General features: G+C 34.2%; 1 protein-coding gene across 1 annotated transcript in view; it reads right to left on the minus strand.

Moving 5' to 3' along the window:
- Positions 1-591: 591 nt before the first annotated feature.
- Positions 592-18,070, minus strand: part of CHIC2 (cysteine rich hydrophobic domain 2) — a 47,160-nt gene continuing 29,681 nt past the window's right edge. The window contains exons 4-6 of the mRNA XM_055138056.1: positions 6,776-6,832; positions 6,550-6,609; positions 592-3,520 (exon numbers count right to left, since the gene is read on the minus strand). Coding sequence (XP_054994031.1) covers positions 3,470-3,520; positions 6,550-6,609; positions 6,776-6,832 — 168 coding nt within the window. The 3' untranslated portion in view covers positions 592-3,469. The remainder of the gene's footprint in view (positions 3,521-6,549; positions 6,610-6,775; positions 6,833-18,070) is intronic.

Below are 18,070 nucleotides of genomic sequence, written 5' to 3' on the forward strand. Positions count from 1 at the left end.
AATAAACCTTCTTTTGGGGAGTTTTGCAGAAGACAGACAAGTTCAGAAACTCTGTGGGGTGGTCAAGACTGTGGACATCAAGTGGGCAGCAAAAGGAACTAGAGTGCTTCAGTAGGCCAGGAAAGGAAGAGGGCCCAAGGTTCGAGCCTGGAAATAAAAATTTTAAACACATTGTACTTTTGGTTTAGTGCTGCTGTCCAACAGCTGAGCCAAAACACAGCAAACATCCGAGGGTTATAATTGTAATGCAGAACACATAAAAGTTGAACATCTACATACATAATTTTATATAGAACTAATGTAGTTTGAACTCATGCAACTTGGGGCCAACTATATTATTATTTAATATTCTTTTACAACCAAATTATTTATACGGAATATCGTTCAAATTGCATTCCTGTGGCCTGTCTCTACCCATATAAAGAAATAATCATAAGTACTGTACAAAAATTATTCAATTAGGAAATTCATTTTTCAGGAAATCAATGCTTACTATTATTTATGGTTTGAATATTTCTTGGTTTTGAAAATGCAAGAGATGTGAATGAAAAAATAGTGACTCAACTATAGTAAGTAACGCTAGCCACTGAATAGTCTTAATAAAGAACCTGGGAACCATTTTATATGATAAAGTGATCCTTTTGTGTGAGAGGGAAAAACACCTTAATTCAAGTGAGCCACTTATTTATACCAGTCGTTAGGTTTTGGGTTTTACATAACAAAGTCATATATTAAAATAAAACAGACATTGCAAAGGACAATCAAAAATAATGTTTCCACAGAAGAACAATGTACTGATTGTAAAACCCCTGTAATATATAAACAAATATATAATTCACTCGGTTCATATAAATTCAGTGTATTAATTTTCTTCTAATAATACTTTTCCTTGGCTAATTTTTTAAAGATACCTATAGTTTTAGGCTGGAGTTAATAGTACAGCGGTTATGGCAAATGCTTTGCATGCAACTAACCCAAGTTTGATCCCTGGCATCCCATATGGTGCCCAGGGGTAATCCCTGAGGACTGTCAGGTGTGGCCCAAAAGCAAACAAAAAAAGAGGTACCTACAGTTCATATCTCACTATTTTTAAATTTAAAAAAACAGGAGTTGAGAAATTATAACTTAAAATACTTCCTTTGTACTAATTTTACTTTACATGGGGATCTCTGAGATTTCTAATATCCAGTAACCTGGGCACCTATAAATTCATGACTCAAGAAAGAATAAACCTGAGAATTCAGTCATGAAACAGGGACTACTAATAAAAATCCAAGCCTAGAAAGCTAACTGCTCCAGCATTACTGGTTTAGGGTGAAGTTCTATACATAAGAAATATAGGTGTATAATTAGGAATTTTAAAATAACCAACGTACCTCTCAATAAAATTAAGAAAAAAACTCAAATCCTACACTTAATACTATCAGCTATACAAATTATCCTACGATTAAGCATTTTTTACAGAAATCACTTAAAATTTTTATTTGTAGAAGACTGATAACAGGAAAAATGATATCATAATTTTGTCTATAAGGCTGATCAACAGTGGTGCTCTACAAAACATAAAATTTTAGCTGGGGAACACTGTGCTACATAGTCTACACAGTCGTATCTTCCTGCTTTTTCTAAACTTAAAGGCAGACTTGAGAATTCTCCATACAGAAAATTTTCACACTGAAACCACAAGAGAATACTAGAGCTTTTGAATAACATTACATGTTTAATCATACTACTTTACGGTGATATGTCAAACCCTAGACAAAAGGTAAATAAAGTCAGAACTGCTTAAATACTTTGTACTTTGAGCATGTCATAAAAAAAGGTCATATAAATTCAAGTTGCTAAATGTTTGGAGATGGGGGCAATGGAACATAAATAATTCTCAGACCTCTCACAAGAAACCTACTTTTAAAATTGTCCCTAATGTCCATTATAGGATAAGAGAAATGGCATTAAGCTGTTCAAATTTATAATGAATTACAGTACTTTTGAGAAGTACAAAGAAATATCTTTTTCTTAAATACAGATTATATAAATTATTGAAACTGGCATTTAAAAGGTTTAGTACAAGGGGAGAAAAGGTTGGTATAGTGGTACCAATTCTTAATACAAATCATTAAGCATAGTTCATATGATTTCAAAAGTTATTCACATTATTGCTCGATACCACAGTAGTATAGAACATGTTCTTGACACACATTAAAACTGATATAATTTCAGGTTTATAACTGGTATAATTTCAGGTTTATAAAAACAAATCTTATACACAGGCCACTTTAAAAATTTTAAAGTTTAAAAATGTATGAAGATATGTACAACCAAAAAGAGAAAAAAGAAACGTATGTACGTTGTTAATGTACATACATACATATGTGTACAAAAGAAACAAAACTGATCCTGATTCACTTATACGCCACATTTTCAATAAAAAAGTATACATAACTGAACTAAAAGCAAATTAGTTAATAAAAACAGTACTAAATATGCCCTTCAATCCTTAAAGATGATGTATTCAGAAACACATATTCATTCCACAATTGAGTTAGGTTGGGAGAAATATTTTCCTTAGAATTTTTAAAAAGGAATCATTTCAGACTTTTGTATACATGGGTTTGATGAACAATAGAAAGTAACCCAATAAGGCCATTATTAATATCATCTTGATCAAAAATATACAGATTGTGACATTACTGTATTTGTGGATCCTGAGCTCTAGTAACCATTAAATGCATGCATACTATTCATTGTTTTGTTTAGTCTAATAAAAATAATTTAATCCTGCCTCACTACCTCTGAAGACTGACTTTTAACACTTTCTGATCGGTCTTCATAATATGGTTACACATACATCTGCTGTAAACAGAGCATTAGGAATTGTGTAAGAAAGGATATGTTAGGTTCCAAAAGTCAAAACAAAATTTACTGTATTAAAATAATGACTGCTAGATTTTAAAAGAAAATACAAAGAGTGTGCTTGCCAGATAGGTAGGTAGGTAGAGTCTTATACGGTTATTTTTTCTCTCTTATTTTCACTGATAAATCAAATTTATTTAAGACAATTTTAAGTTTTTTTTCTGTGTTATGAAATTAGTAAGTAGACTGCATACTAGGTGATAAAATAAAAAAGGCTGGCCACTTTTTAATGCTAAGTTCAAATGTATTTTTTTGATAATACAAAAAGTAATGCTTGAAAATCAGATACATAACAGAAAAGAGCACAATAACTTAAGTATTAAACATCTGTATGAAATAACTGTTGCAAAGTTTGACAAAAATGCACACTTAGAACATGCGGTTATTTAAAAAACAAACAAAAACAAAAAACAAAACAAAAAGAAAACAAAACAAAACAGGGAAAAACACCACACAATTCTGTAGAACCAATGTTATGTCACCACCAGGAGAGCACCGAGCAAGGCACCATTGGAAAGACAACATACTGGAAAGTCTCTAGAAATAAAGTTAACTGCTAATCTGGTCGAAAGATTGGTGTCTTTGGTAAAAATTCTATGAGGATGACCTGCAGGGGGAAAAAAAAAAAAAAACCTTTAAAAAGACAATACATTTTTAAGTTAAAAGCACTTCAGTTTATATTTCATGTTTCAAAACAATCTGACAGTGCCTTTAACACATAGAACACATGCATGCATGAATGAGAAAAAGGAGCTAGCATTCAGAAATAACGTATCAGATGTTTCATAATATATACACTTATTTCATCTCAACAACTTTTCTGTGGCATGTACACATATCATTCCCTTTTAAGACTGATGCTCTAAGAATTACATGTAAAATTTCTCAAAGTGGGAAGTCAACATTTGAACAAAGAACTTTCTACTGTACTATGTGGATGCCACTGACCCAATATTTATTTACTCAGACTTCCTCCCTTTTATCCAACCCAATTTCATGTGTCTTTAAGGTTGTAAAGTTGCTCTCAGATTACTGTCCCAGGAGGTGTGATTTCTAGATAACGGATACTGGTCCTTTATTTCTCTCCCTTACACATAAGTTCTTATGCCAGGGAGACAGCTCAAAGGCCTGCAGCCTAGGCCCAGCACATCTAGGACCCTGGATCTGGTCCTTGGCACTGTGGAGCCTTCCAGCCTGCTACCCTGGGTGATTTCCAGCACAACCCTGGAGCATCCCCTTCCAAAACACAAAAAATCCTTTTTTCCTAAATAAAAATCAAAAGTAAAAATTTGTTCCAGAGGGCTTCTGAATAGAAGCTAAAGAAAACTAACAAAAACAAAACACAGTAACACAGAAACTTAAAAGTTGACCAAAGCTAATTTTTATTTTCAGCCCTGAGGTGCAATAAAATCAATTACAATCTATAGAACAGAAATTACTTAGAATAATTTCCAAGTTTAATGAAGGCGTTCATGCTTTTTCAGAAAATGTCTATTTATGATCTCTGTGGTTAGAGCACTTCTATGCTTAGCCAGCTAGGCCAGAAATCTTTATTTTCACTCTTTAGTTTTCCTCTCTTTTGATCAGTCTCACTAAGAAGTTACTTCTGTACCTAGCTCAAAAACATTCCACTCAGGCCAGGGAGCTAGGGAAGACCTCTGTTCAATCCCTGGCACCACATGACCTCTCCATTACTGCCAGGTGCCAGTATGGAGGCCCCAACACTAGGATTCCCCCACCAAGATGAAAAAACAAATAAAATATTCTTTTACTTTACCCTGCACTCAGCCATATGTGCCATCTTTGCCCTTTTCCTGACCTGTTATTTGCCTACAAAATAATCACTAGCTTCCATTGGGCATCTTTGAGTTAAGATTCTCATTTCTCAGATTCCTTATCTATAAAATACAGGGATTACACAAAATGAATGATTTTTAGTAGCTCTAAATTTTGGTGATAGAGTATTTAAACTACTTATAAGTCAGCATTCAATAAACAACACCTGTAACACTTTTTGTTGGCTTTTTATGCCAATTTAATTGTCATAAATATATATATATATATATATACACATCTTTGGAGAAAAAACATTTAAAATAAATTTTTAGCAATTTAAAATGTTTTCTTTTTTCCTACTATTTGTAATGACTTTGTAGAGTTGCTTAATTATCCAAAATCCATGAAAAATTTAAACAATTTTGCAAACAAAGGACATAGTCTAAGATACTTTAGAAGTTTAGTAAATTTATTTTTAGTTAATGAAAGAATAGACATGAATACAACGAGTATATATTATGAATAGTTTTTATACGGTTCTATCAGAAAACAATAACATTGCAAATAACTTTCATTTTGGGTTTAATGAATATGGCAAATGCTTTTCACAAAATATTTTACATCTCCCATTTATCCCTGCCCCCAAAACACACAAGCTCTCTTACTACATGTGATGAAACTACAAGACTTATATTTTCACAAGTCAATCTCAAAATAAGTTATTTGAATGTGCTTTTAAAAAGTTATTTAATGTACCACGTATTTTTCTCATCATCATAAATTAACATGTTTGATATAATGATAAAATCTACATTATTTGGCTCACTGAATAGAGCTATTCTATGAAAAAAAAATTTTTTTTTAATGCCTTTTATGTTCCAGGCTAGAATAGGATTTAACTGGATAATGAAATAAAGAGAAAATCTTACACAGAAAAATGATTTTATGATAATTTCCAACTATTTCAGCACTGTTTTAACCAATTTTTCATACATGCATACATACATATATACATACATACGTATACTATCTACAATGGCTATATAAAAGAATAGAAAAATATTTATCAAAAATGATGCACCAGGTACTTTACAAAGGCTATTACTTTAATTTTAACAATAAATACTCTCTTAGATTTTAAATGTTGTACTCTATCTATACTAAAAATAAAACACCCAAGTTCAAGGGAGAATCAATAAAAATTTGTGGGTTTTTTACAATATTCTGGGCTTCTCAGAAGAAAAATTGGAATTATTAAGTTAAAATCTACACTGTGTAAGTTCTAAAAATCACTGTGTACATAGCCCAAATTACATCTTTTAAGGAAACACAGAATGAGCAACATTTCATTTCCTACTTAATTTTTATAAGACAATATTGTAATAACACTTTGAAAGATTCTTTAAAGGCTACTGAGGTATGGGCAGTTAAAATCTATAAAGGCTAAAGGTTTCTTAAGCTCCAATGGCTTGGTTGAAAGGTTTTCTTCCCTACTTGGAAACTTGATTAGCATTATATAAAAAAAGCCATATCTGACTTGCTGCGTAACCAAAGTTGTGGTTATTCTTTATACAGCATCTAAAATTTCACACTCCATCAACACACGTTCAGGCTATTTTATCTTGGCAATTAATTTATTATTTTTCAGAACACAGTGAAGCCTTGTTTTCAAGTCATTCATAACTTTATAAATCAGTCCTGCGCATGAAACCATGCATCTGTGAACCGTAGAAAATCCTTGCGCTCAGGAGATTAAGCTCCTGACACCTTTGCTGATTAATAATCATGAAAAGAATAAGATCAGAAGCAAAATAAATGATCATTTAATAGAGAAACTCACAAAACAGCCCTTTAACTTACATATTCCATCATGTTATTCGTTTCACATTTCCTTTTGCTCAGTCTCCAGTGCAAGCACAGCTAGACAAGTAAGAGAGCAAAAGAAGAAAAATGAGCTCTATTTTATTGCAGTGCACAGACTAACCCATTTGTCCACCTTTCATATTTTTAGTTCAACAAAAGCATCTGTTTCCATACTGTGCAATTCAGACTCCAACAGTACGAAGCTGCTCCCTGTGGTACTCACCTTGTGGTATAACCTATTGTTTTCCCATTCTAATAACTTCTCAATCGATCTTCGTGTCTAGAAGACAAATGAGAAAAAGTTTACTCTTGACTGGTTTTAGAAAAACTTGGTTTTGCAGCTGCTTTCTGTGTGAAAAGCAGAGAGGTATAAGACAGTGACTGAGTATAGGATGGCTAGTCTACAACACTAGCAACATTTAATGCTAAACAGTAATCTGAACAGAAACAGTTTTTTAGAGACTTGCTTTAGTTTCTTAGTAAAGGTATCTTCTTGAAGTTGTTTAACACAATCTTCTAATTTTAAATCATCATTCAAGCCCCAAGTTAATGCTATCAAACAAATCATGTAAAGTTCAATACCCATTTTTCCAAAATTCTGTAACATTAAAGTAATAAAAATTAGTATGATTTTTAAGGTTATTTAAATTTTAGTAACCAAAATACAAAAGGAAAAATTCTTGAGGGGAAATTCAAAATGGAAATAATTACAATTAGTAAGTGGAAAAAAGTTCAGTAAATTATCAAATCAAATTGACTTTTATGTCATATTTTAAGATAATGCCTACACCATACTTGAAAAATAATGCTCACAGTTAAAAGTTTGTTATTCCACAGATAAAAATTTTCAAAGAGGGAAAATGTTTAAGTCAGCAGCACAAAAGTACCATCTGACAGTCAAAATCAAGCTCTCAATTCAGTACTATTGTTACAGGAATCAACTGAGAAATTCACATTTAAGATCTTGTTTATCGTAGTATATACCATATACCACGTAAGATGAAATGTTTGTTTGGAATATAAATAAAGGAGAGGATAATTCATGGTGCCAGGTGCTAGGATGAGACTGACACAGCTGCAGGTGCAAAAAAGACAGTGTTCTCTAAGAATCAACTGCAACTTGGTGCAGCTGCAGCTTCCTTGCAAGGGAACGAAAAAAGCATGTAGTGCTATTAATGCAGTCCAAGTAAGTAAGTACTAATGGTCAAATATGTAACTGTGAATGTCAAGCAAAGATGAGGTGGGTAAAACAGTGTTAGAATCAAGCTGGCTTTGAATAATTTGATGTTAATATTTAACATGGCTCATGAAATCTATAACCTACTACCTTTTAGCACGTGGAACATGCTACAGACATACAATTACATACATGCCAATTATAACTCATAACTAATAAATTACTATTGTCTTAGATTTTCTAAAATTATGTCATAAAAGTGAGAAACCAACTACCTCTCTGGGTAAGAATACACCAATGACTAATTTATTACATTACTTTTTGAACAGTTTTTGTTGGGGGGGGGGCAAGAATTTTAAAGGAAAAAAAAAGTGCCCTTGTTAACAATGATCAGCAGACCTCACTTGTTTCTTTGTAAAGATAGCCTTTTAGAGGCAGCTCTCCTTTTAAATGAAAATAGGGCAGCAGTTATGGTCACACTTTTTGTTAATTTAGTTGCCAGTCAGCCCCAAATCAAAAGAAAATAAGGCTGCAGAGTGTAATTAACATTCAGTTCAGTCGTTTTGTCCCTTGTCTAGCCCCCAAGCTTTGTTAAAATTGCCATCTGAATGCTGAAGGCTGTAGGGAAATCGATTTGATTCTAATCGCACCATGAAAAGAACATGATCTAACTGCTTTCAGCCCTCCGTAAATCTGTACTAGGTCTTTAGCACAATGCAACTCCCAATTTAAAAAGCACTGAATGTCTCGTCAATGACTTTGTGAAGAAAAAAGAACAAGGAGCAGACATAAAAATTCCAATAGTTGTTTAAGCATTAAAGTTCATTTGCATCACAGCGAACCTGAAAAGGGCTGACCTCTCAAACCGCCTCTCAGGTCTATGAAGTTGTAGCCTTGACAAGCTCACATTGACAGAGCTCATTGACTCTGAAAGGCTACTCTATCAATGGTGAAAAATGGCAATAGGTTCTACTCTGAGCAGGCATCTGCCTGCCCACCCGCTGCTAAACCAATGGCAAAACCGATTCAAAACCTGAATCTACCTTGTAATCTTCCTTTCTAGGACCTTTTAATAATAGATTAAGATTACTATACAATTTGAGGTTTTACTTTTATTGACAGTTTAAAAAGAGGGAGAGGTAAAAGAACGAGGGTAGGGGAAAAAAAGCTCTCCATGTCTGTTGTTTTATACTAACTAAAAATTAAACCTTAATGTTACATTGCATAAATATTACTCAAAAAAATGTACAGTAACCTCCCTCATTATTTCATTCCACAGTTAATGTCACAATGGAAATAGATCTCATTATGAATGGGGCTCATAGGATGTATTACATTGATGCATATATTTATAATTATATATATCACACAATTTATAGACTTAAATTATTAGTATTTGAATAAAAGGTAATTGAAAGTCTAAACATTAAATTCCAAAATACTTATGGAGGAATGCTGAATTTACTCGCCTCTAATTATAAGTTTAATGATTTACTATAATAATTGTGTCTTAAAATATTTAAGAATTCCAAACAGATCCTGGTATGCCATATTTTAAATAAACATAAAAATATAAAATATTTCTACACACTTGACAGCCTGGAGTAAAAGCTGTGAATTAACACTAACTAATCTTGCTATAAGACTTCTTTCCTGTTTGACAGGTGGAAAAAAAAAAGCACTTGCACGTGCAGCTTAATTAATCATTGTACTTGACATCTCAATGATTTACAGTGAGGAGCAGGTGAGAACATACAAAACCAGAAAGGAACTCTTGATCTGAGTGGAACATTTCTAGCACACTAAGGTGACAAGTATATAGATTCTAGCAGTCGTTAAAAAAAAAGAAAGAAAGAAAAGAAACTGTGCCACAAATTATTTGTTAGTAACAACAAAAGCTCAAATTTAATGGGGAAAAAAACCATAACTTAACTACTAAAAATGTTTAATACAATTCAATTATTTTTAGTTAACAAAATCAAAATATATTTTCAGGATAAAATACAATACCTATCTGGCAGATACTGAAAAAACACATGACACTTCAGCATTTAAAAAGGCAATTTAAAAGCCTTTAAACATAGAAAGAAAGCCCTTTGTAATTGCAGTCAGAAATAAAAGTTAGAGTAATGTCCACAGGGATGCCAGCTATTTCCCTAATAAATATAAAATTCAAATTGCCAACTTCCACACTAATGGATAAGCAGACCCACCCTTTTATACATATATATACACACGTGTATGTATATGAATCTTTCTATAACTTTCAATTTTTTTCATTGACCACCAAATCCAACATAAGTAAAACAAACAAATATACATCAGTAACATATATGTACAGGTCCTATTTATAAAGATACCAACTAAAAATCCTCATTGTTCTAGACCAGTGGATTTCTGAAAATAAGTGCTTTTAAAAGAACTGGGTGCTTGTGAAAAGAGCCAGATTGATAGTCATGGGAACTAAAAATCTTCTATTTAACTACAAGAACAGGGGAAAGGGCAGTGCAGGCTTCAGTCAAGCTTCCCTACGGTGGGCCTTAATCCTTTTCAGTGCTCACACCCTGGGGCGAGAGGACAGGTTAGTGGTTCTTTAGCAATGAACCCTCAGTCCTTCCGCATAAGATGATCAACAAGCAATCTAATTTTATCGTGGATTCTTGTCCCCAATTAAAAAGACCGTGACCACCGTGCAATCAGAACAGGTTTTCCGGAGAACGACACCATGTCACATAACCTGGTGGGGAGAAGACCGCTCCCAGCTTCAGGGCTCGCACTCACCTCCCTCATCATGGAGCTCATTTGAACTTTCCCCCACACATTTCTTTGTTAACACCTTCCTGGCTTATTTATTTTCTCCTAGCTCAAACAGTTTTTCAGTAGTGCTAAAGGTGTACATATTAAAATTTCAAGGAAGACAATAAATAGACCTAACTTGACTGGCAAGTAGCAGTAACATAGAGGGATAGAAATTTTGTCTTCTATTTCTACTACCTTTGATTCTTTAAAAACTTTGATAAAATTCTGGATACAAGCCAAAAATCTAACAGAGCAGCTAATTAGCAATATCTGGTATGGCTTACCTTTATCATCTTCCAAGTAAGTATCTAAAATCTAGGAAAATATCTAATGAGGTTTTATTGAGGGCAAGAGGCCTGAAATACCTTGAAATAATAAGTCATCACAACTGCAAATTAGAGTTTATGAAAATTCAAATTTGGTTTATTACAAAACATTTTTAAAGTTTTTCTAAATATAATGTTCTAAAGAATAAATTGTCATCCTGTAAAAACAAATTATGTGCCATTTGATATAAATAAGCCTCTCAGGACAGCAAGAAATCACTTAGAAAATCATGAGTGTATTACTTCCCTATTTAATTACTACTATTACTTAATAATACTCATTACCGAGATTCATTAATTCATACCCAATTTAAAAAGTGGTTTTACAAAGAAGTGGTTTTCTACAAGATGTTAATAAAATCAATGGAGAGCTCAGGAATTGTTAAGTGTTTAAGACCAAAGGAAAAATGTTAAAATTAGAAGCTGTAAAATTTTTCTTTCTGAATTTTTCCCAAAGAAAAGCCACTTTCAGTACTCAGAATATTAAGATACTTTAACAAACTGTATAAACAGAATAGCTCACTAATCACTACTTAGAAATATTCAGCTACTTTCATTTAAAAAATTGAAATTTATGCAATTTATTACATCACAGAATATCAAAGTTCAATTTCAATTGTTCAGGACCTTTAATCTTCCACTCCTATTGAGCTGAACTAGAATAATATTTCAAGAGTGTTTATAATCTTATATTTTCAACTTTGAAGTATTTTTCAAGAAATATACTTATCTTTTCCATTGTGTGCAAATTTGAAATTGCTAAGATAAGTATAACAAAAATGTCAGTTTAAAGTAATCAGAAGGAAACCATATAATTTTTTAAATAATTATTTTAAAAGAAAGTCATTTGATTTACTTGATTTATCTCTACTCTGGATTAATAAAAATCATTATTGCAGTCCTGTACATAAAATTAAATAGTATATACCTAAATATTCTGGTACATGAAATATCTGGATTGACCAAAAAGATAAATGAGGATATGATCAGATTCCATGAAAGATTTTTAAAAGTAGTTAAAAAACCTGTATATGAACATTACCTTTTGAATAAGCTAGAATAAAATATCTGAAGTATTCTTAGAGCAATTGAACTGAACAACAATAAATTTCATGTCTTAAAAATAATCTCAGGGGCTGGAGAGATAGCACAGCGGGTAGGGCATTTGCCTTGCACGTGGCCGACCCGGGTTCAAATCCCAGCATCCCATATGGTCCCCTGAGCACAGCCGGGGTAATTCCTGAGTGCAGAGCCAGGAGTAAACCCCTGTGCATTGCCAGGTGTGACCCAAAAAGCAAACAAAAAAAAAATATATCAGTACTGAGCAGTAATTTAGGCACTAATCTTAAATAAGATTAAACTTGAATATAATCTCATAAAAATTTTATGACATCAAGTTAATGTTCTTAAATTTCTGTTTTTGTTTTTAGATTACATCCGGTGATGCTCAGGGGTTACTCCTGGCTCTGCACTCAGGAATTATTCCTGGCGGTGCTTGGGGGACATTGTAGGATGGGATGTTGGGAACTGAACTCAGGTCAGCCGCATGCAAGGCAGCCACCTACCCCACTGTACTATTATTGCTCCGGCCCCTGGTTCTCTCACTACTCTAAAAACTAAAAGGCAAAAAGTTACAAATATAAAAAGTCGTACACACTTTTAGCAGGGTTATCCACTAATCCCTGGGAAGATCTCATAAAATACTGGTATCTCAAAACACTGTTTCAACTGACTACAGAAGATGAGAAAAACTACAGATGAGAAAAATTAATGTCAGAAATATTTTTACTGGAGACGTTACTGGCGCCCACTCAAGCAAATCAAAGATCAATGGGATGACAAGTGACAATATTTTTACTATGTTTCACTAAAATATAGCCAAAAATATTACTTACTATCCAGGATTTTTTAATTTTTTTTTCTTTTTGGGTCACTCCTGGTGATGCTCAGGGATTACTCCTGACTCTGCACTCAGGAATCACTCCTGGCGGTGCTCAGGGGACCATATGGGAGCTGGGAATTGAACCGGGGTCAGCCGTGTGCAAGGCAAACGCCCTCCCCGCTGTGCTATCACTCCAGCCCCTATCCAGGATTTTTTAAAACTACAGAATTACACCTGAACCTATAAGAGATGAAAGTTAAGCAAAATTCAGAACACCCTAAGGGTATAACTCTTAGAGTAGAAGAAACAAAGAACTTTCTCGGCTCAATCAAAAGTCTATAAGGGGCATGCTTAAGCAACTTGAAAACCAGAGGGATACTAAATCTTATCATATCTACAAGTCAACTCACGCACCTCAGATCAACCCAAGGTCGGATCATAACAATACAGTCCATCCCACAATCTACCTGAAAAACAAAAGGTAGACAGACCCTGGACTGTGGCAGATTTTACTAAACTGCAAGAAAATGTGACTAATTAAAAAAAATAAACCTACAGACAGACGTACAGATAATCCAGATACTGCTATCACCTGACAGGACATTAAATTAACTGTACTCAATAAAAATAAAATATTGAATAATTTAAAGTATTCAATAAAATAGATGGACAATATGAGTAAAAAGATTAAGGATTTCCTAAGAGAAGTGCACTCTAAAATTGTAAAAAAAAATCATTCTAAAATTGAGAAATACAATTATCTAAACTTAAAATCTCATTCCATTAGCTAATAGTCTAAACACAGGATGAATGAAAAAAAAAATCTATTACCCCTATATCAAAGATACTATGTTCTAAAAATTCAGAGAGAACTGAATGTCAGCAGCTCTTGGCAAATATGCTTTTGAAGGATTTTAATACATCTTTAAAAGTCCTAGTGCCATCTCTCCACATTTAAGGATCAAAGTTTACACCTTTTGTTGAGCTTCCTCTTTCATGACCACAGTTTAGTAATTTTTTATCCCTCCCCAAATTTCTTATATAAAATTATGTAATGACTTATGATACTTATAATTTATTCTAAGTTTCAAACCAATTATTTTTTTTGCCGGGGGCGGGGGAGGGAGTGCATGGTTTGAGCCACAGTGAACAGTGTTGGAGGCCTTGGTCCTGGATCTGCATTCAGCTATCACTCTTGGTGGGCTCAGAAGACCATCTGGTGTTCCAGGGATCTAACCCAGGTCAGCTGTGCAGAGCAAGGCACCCTACCCACTATGCTACTGTCTGGGCCCTCAAGCCTATTCTAAAATAAACAGCAATAAAGATATTTTTTGGTTTCAAGACATCATGTTCAAAGGTACATGCTAAGGATTAAACCCAAGGTTTTAAATATGTGTGTGTATATGTGTATGTAAAACATGTAGTACCATTGAGCTACATTCCCAGGCCATGGTTTAGAGAAATGTTTTACATATGTTTTTCCAAAGCAATTAAAATAAAATTTTATGAAGGTTAATTCTATTTTTTTTTTTGCTTTTGGGGTCACACCTGGCAATGCATAAGGGTTACTCCTGGCTCTGCACTCAAGAATTACCCCTGGCAATGCTCAGGGGACCATATGGGATGCTGGGGATCGAACCCGGGTCGGCCACATGCAAAGCAAACGTCCAGCCCGCTGTGCTATCGCTCCAGCCCCTAATTCTATTTTTTTAAAGCAAGAAAGCACTAGCTAAACAAAGTTTGACATAGCAAGTCAATTCCTCCTTCTTCCTTCAGTAAGAGTCCCGCCCTGATGCTCTTAGGTAGCATTAACTCATTACAAGACATTCTAATTTCTTCAAGTCAAATGAATTCACCTTACGAATAATGTAATACTTGAAAAAAATTCTAGAAACCTATGCATTTATTTTCTAGGGAATAAGAACATGAAAAATGATTTTTCAAAGAAAGGTACGCTGATCTTTATTTTTATAAAAGTAAAACATAAAAGCTAAACCAATATATCAACTGTTCAATGGAAGTTTAGTAGCTTGTGATTAAAATGTACTTTTTGTTTGCATCCCCGTATCCTCTTTACCTGCTTTACAGTCTCCTTCCTTGATTTGAGCCTGTGTGTCCAAATAATGCAAATTTATTTAAAAATTAAACAGGTAAAAATATAAGTAGAATGATAGATCTGGTTAAAAACTGAAGGTTTACAAAATTTTCTATAAAAAAACTTTTTTTTTTTTAAGATAGAGCCAGAAAGATAGTACAGCAGGTAGGGCACTTGTCTTCCATGCGGCAAATCAAGGTTCCATCCCCAGCACCCCATATGGTCCCCAGAGCTCCACTAGGAGTGATTCCTGAGTGCAGAGCTAGGAGTAAGTCCTAAGCACCACTGGATGTGGCACAAAAACAAAAAATGCTTAGATAATATTGTCACTGTCACTGTCATCCCATTGCTCATTGATTTGTTCGAGCAGGCACAAGCCTCCATTGTGAGACTTGTTGTTACTGCTTTTTGGCACATCCAATACGCCACAGGTAGCTTGCTAAGCTCTGCCGTGCGGAGCAATCGAACCCGGGTTGGTAGAGTGCAAGGCAAACGCCCTACGCACTGTGCTATTGCTATCACCTAAAAATCAGCTGGATAAACTTAGGTTAAAATTACACTTTATGGGGGGCTGGAGTGATAGCAGAGCAGGTAGGGAGTTTGCCTTGAATGCGGCCAACCCGGGTTCGATATCCAGCATCCCTTATGGTCCCCTGACCACCGCCAGGAGTCATTCCTGGGTGCATGAGCCAGGAGTAACCCCTGTGCATCGCCGGGTGTGACCCAAAAAGCAAAAAAAAAAAAAAAAAATTACACTTTATGGGTCTGAATTTCCCAACCTCTGAAAAACTGATCTTTTAAATTCATCCCAAATCTCTTTAAAGTAGAAAATTAAATTATAGAAATTTGAAAGTTTAATTTTGTATTTCTACAGAATGGTGGGGACAGAAAGCATGAGGTTTAGAGCTTTAAGCTTGAAAGGTTAAAGTAAAGTCTTAGTTCTATAAACTTGGAACCTCAAACAGATTAGTTCTGAACATAGTTCTCTAAACTTTAAAACAGGAGTAACATAAGTGTCAACAATTTATGAGTAATTAACTGATACATACAATAACTCCATCCTTGGCATATTAAGCACTGTTTAGTTATTAGATGTTGTCATATTTACCACAGCATAGTTGTAAAGATTATAAGAGACTATATAAGTTTTACTATATATATACATATATATATATCATATTAGGCTTTTACCTTAAGCTTGCAACAATGCTTCATGTCAATTATATCTCAGTTTCACAATTGCATATTTATCTTCAAATTCATCTTTAAACATGTACAGCTTTTTATATATCACTCATACTTCAAAAAAAAACACTAAAAATCTCAAAATATATTAGATCCTGCTAATAGCAGCTGAGCAATATTTCTTCACTTATTTATTGGTGTCTATAATTTCATTGCATATCATTAGAGTTTTACATTTTGGAGCATAATGTTTCATCGTATTATAAATATGAAGAATTTAGAAACTTGAAATAACCTGTAATTCAAATGTATACAAATTGCTGTAAAGGAGAAAGCTCAAGTGGGAAAACACATCAATCTCCTAGAACTATGAAGCTCAGGCACAGAAACTTCAGGCCTGTATCATCAGAAACCCCCCGGTTCCCACCCCAGCACTTGTGTGGGTGGCCCCAATGAAAAAATTAGTTTTAGGGTTGTAAGGATTAATACAGGGTGAAGGTATATATATATACTTAGCAGGTGGCCAGTCCATTTGATCCCTAGCACTACTTGGTCCCCCAAGCATCGATGGGTACAGCCCTGAAGGCTCCCAAGCATGACTAGAATAACAGCATGGATAGTTCCGGCACCATATGGTTCAAGTAGCACATTTTCAAGCCCTTCCACTGAACTGCTGGCTCAGTTGGCTGAGAATCACTAGGTGGGACTCCCAGACAAAGTTATTTTCCTAAAGACCTCCTTAATAAGAGTGTATGAAAATGAATAAAAGATTGAGAACTAAAGCATAATTAACCACATGAAAGCCCTTATACAGTATATTTATAGAAATAAAGCAAATTTGAAAGCATTCTAAAAAAAATAATGTCCTGATTTTTCTGTCTTAGATCAAAAATAAGTTGTCAAAAGAAAACATTTTGAAACACCTTGAAAAGCCAAAGTCATACTGAAAAATAAGGATACTGGGTGGTACCTTATTACCTAACTTGAAACTACAGTTGTAGTGATCAAAACAGTATGACACTAGAACAAGCATACTCTCTCTGACCAATGGGTTAAAATCAAGTACTCAAAGACAAAATCCCCAGATCTATGATCAACTAATTTTTGACAAAAGGAGCTAGGAACATGAAGTGGAGCAAAGACAGTCTTTTCAACAAACGGTGCTGAGAGAACTGGATTGACACATGTAAAAACTGAAGTTGGGCCGAAATCTGTGTAACACCTTACGTGATAAATGAAGTTGGATCCAAATCTAACACCTCACATGAAAATCGATTCAAAGTGGATTAAAGACCTTGATATCAAATCAGAATCCATTAAAATACATTGAGGAAAATATAGGTAGGATGCTCTAAGATTTGAACTTCAAAGGTGTTTTCAATGATGTAATTCCACTGGCAAAGGCAACAGAAACAAAAATAAATGGGACAGGGGCCAGAGCAATAGTATAGCAGTAGGGCACTTTCCATGCATTAAGCTGACCCAGATTCAATCCCTGGCATCCCTCATAAAGTTCCCTGAGCACCATCAGGAATAATTCCAGAGTGCAGAGCCAGCAGTGAGCCCTAGCACTGCCTCCAAAGCAAAAACAAAAGAATAAAAGAAAAACTGCTTATCATTACTTATTATCAGAGAAATCCAATCAAAATGACAATGAGCTATCATCTCATACCAGTGAGAATGATACTTCTCAAAATATGGGAATAATCAATGATGATTGGGATATAGGGAAAAAAGGAACCTTCATCTACTGCTGGTAGAAATTTTGCCTAGTTCAATCCCTATGGAAACATTATGAAGGTTTCTCAGAAGAGTTAACAGAAGAGCTGCCATATGACCCAGCAATTCTACTTCTTGGTTATCTACCCCAAGACACAAAAACATTCATTCAAAAAGACATAATGCATACCACTATTCATTGCAGGACTTAGCACAACAGCTAGGATATAGAATCAACCTAGGCGTTCAATGACGGAGCGGATAATAAAGCGTGGTAATAAGCACAATGGAATACTATGCAGTTGCAAGGAATGATGCAACCATGCCAACTGACT

The sequence above is a fragment of the Sorex araneus genome, chromosome 5 (assembly GCF_027595985.1).
Source record: "Sorex araneus isolate mSorAra2 chromosome 5, mSorAra2.pri, whole genome shotgun sequence".
Classification (NCBI taxonomy): Eukaryota; Metazoa; Chordata; class Mammalia; order Eulipotyphla; family Soricidae; genus Sorex; species Sorex araneus.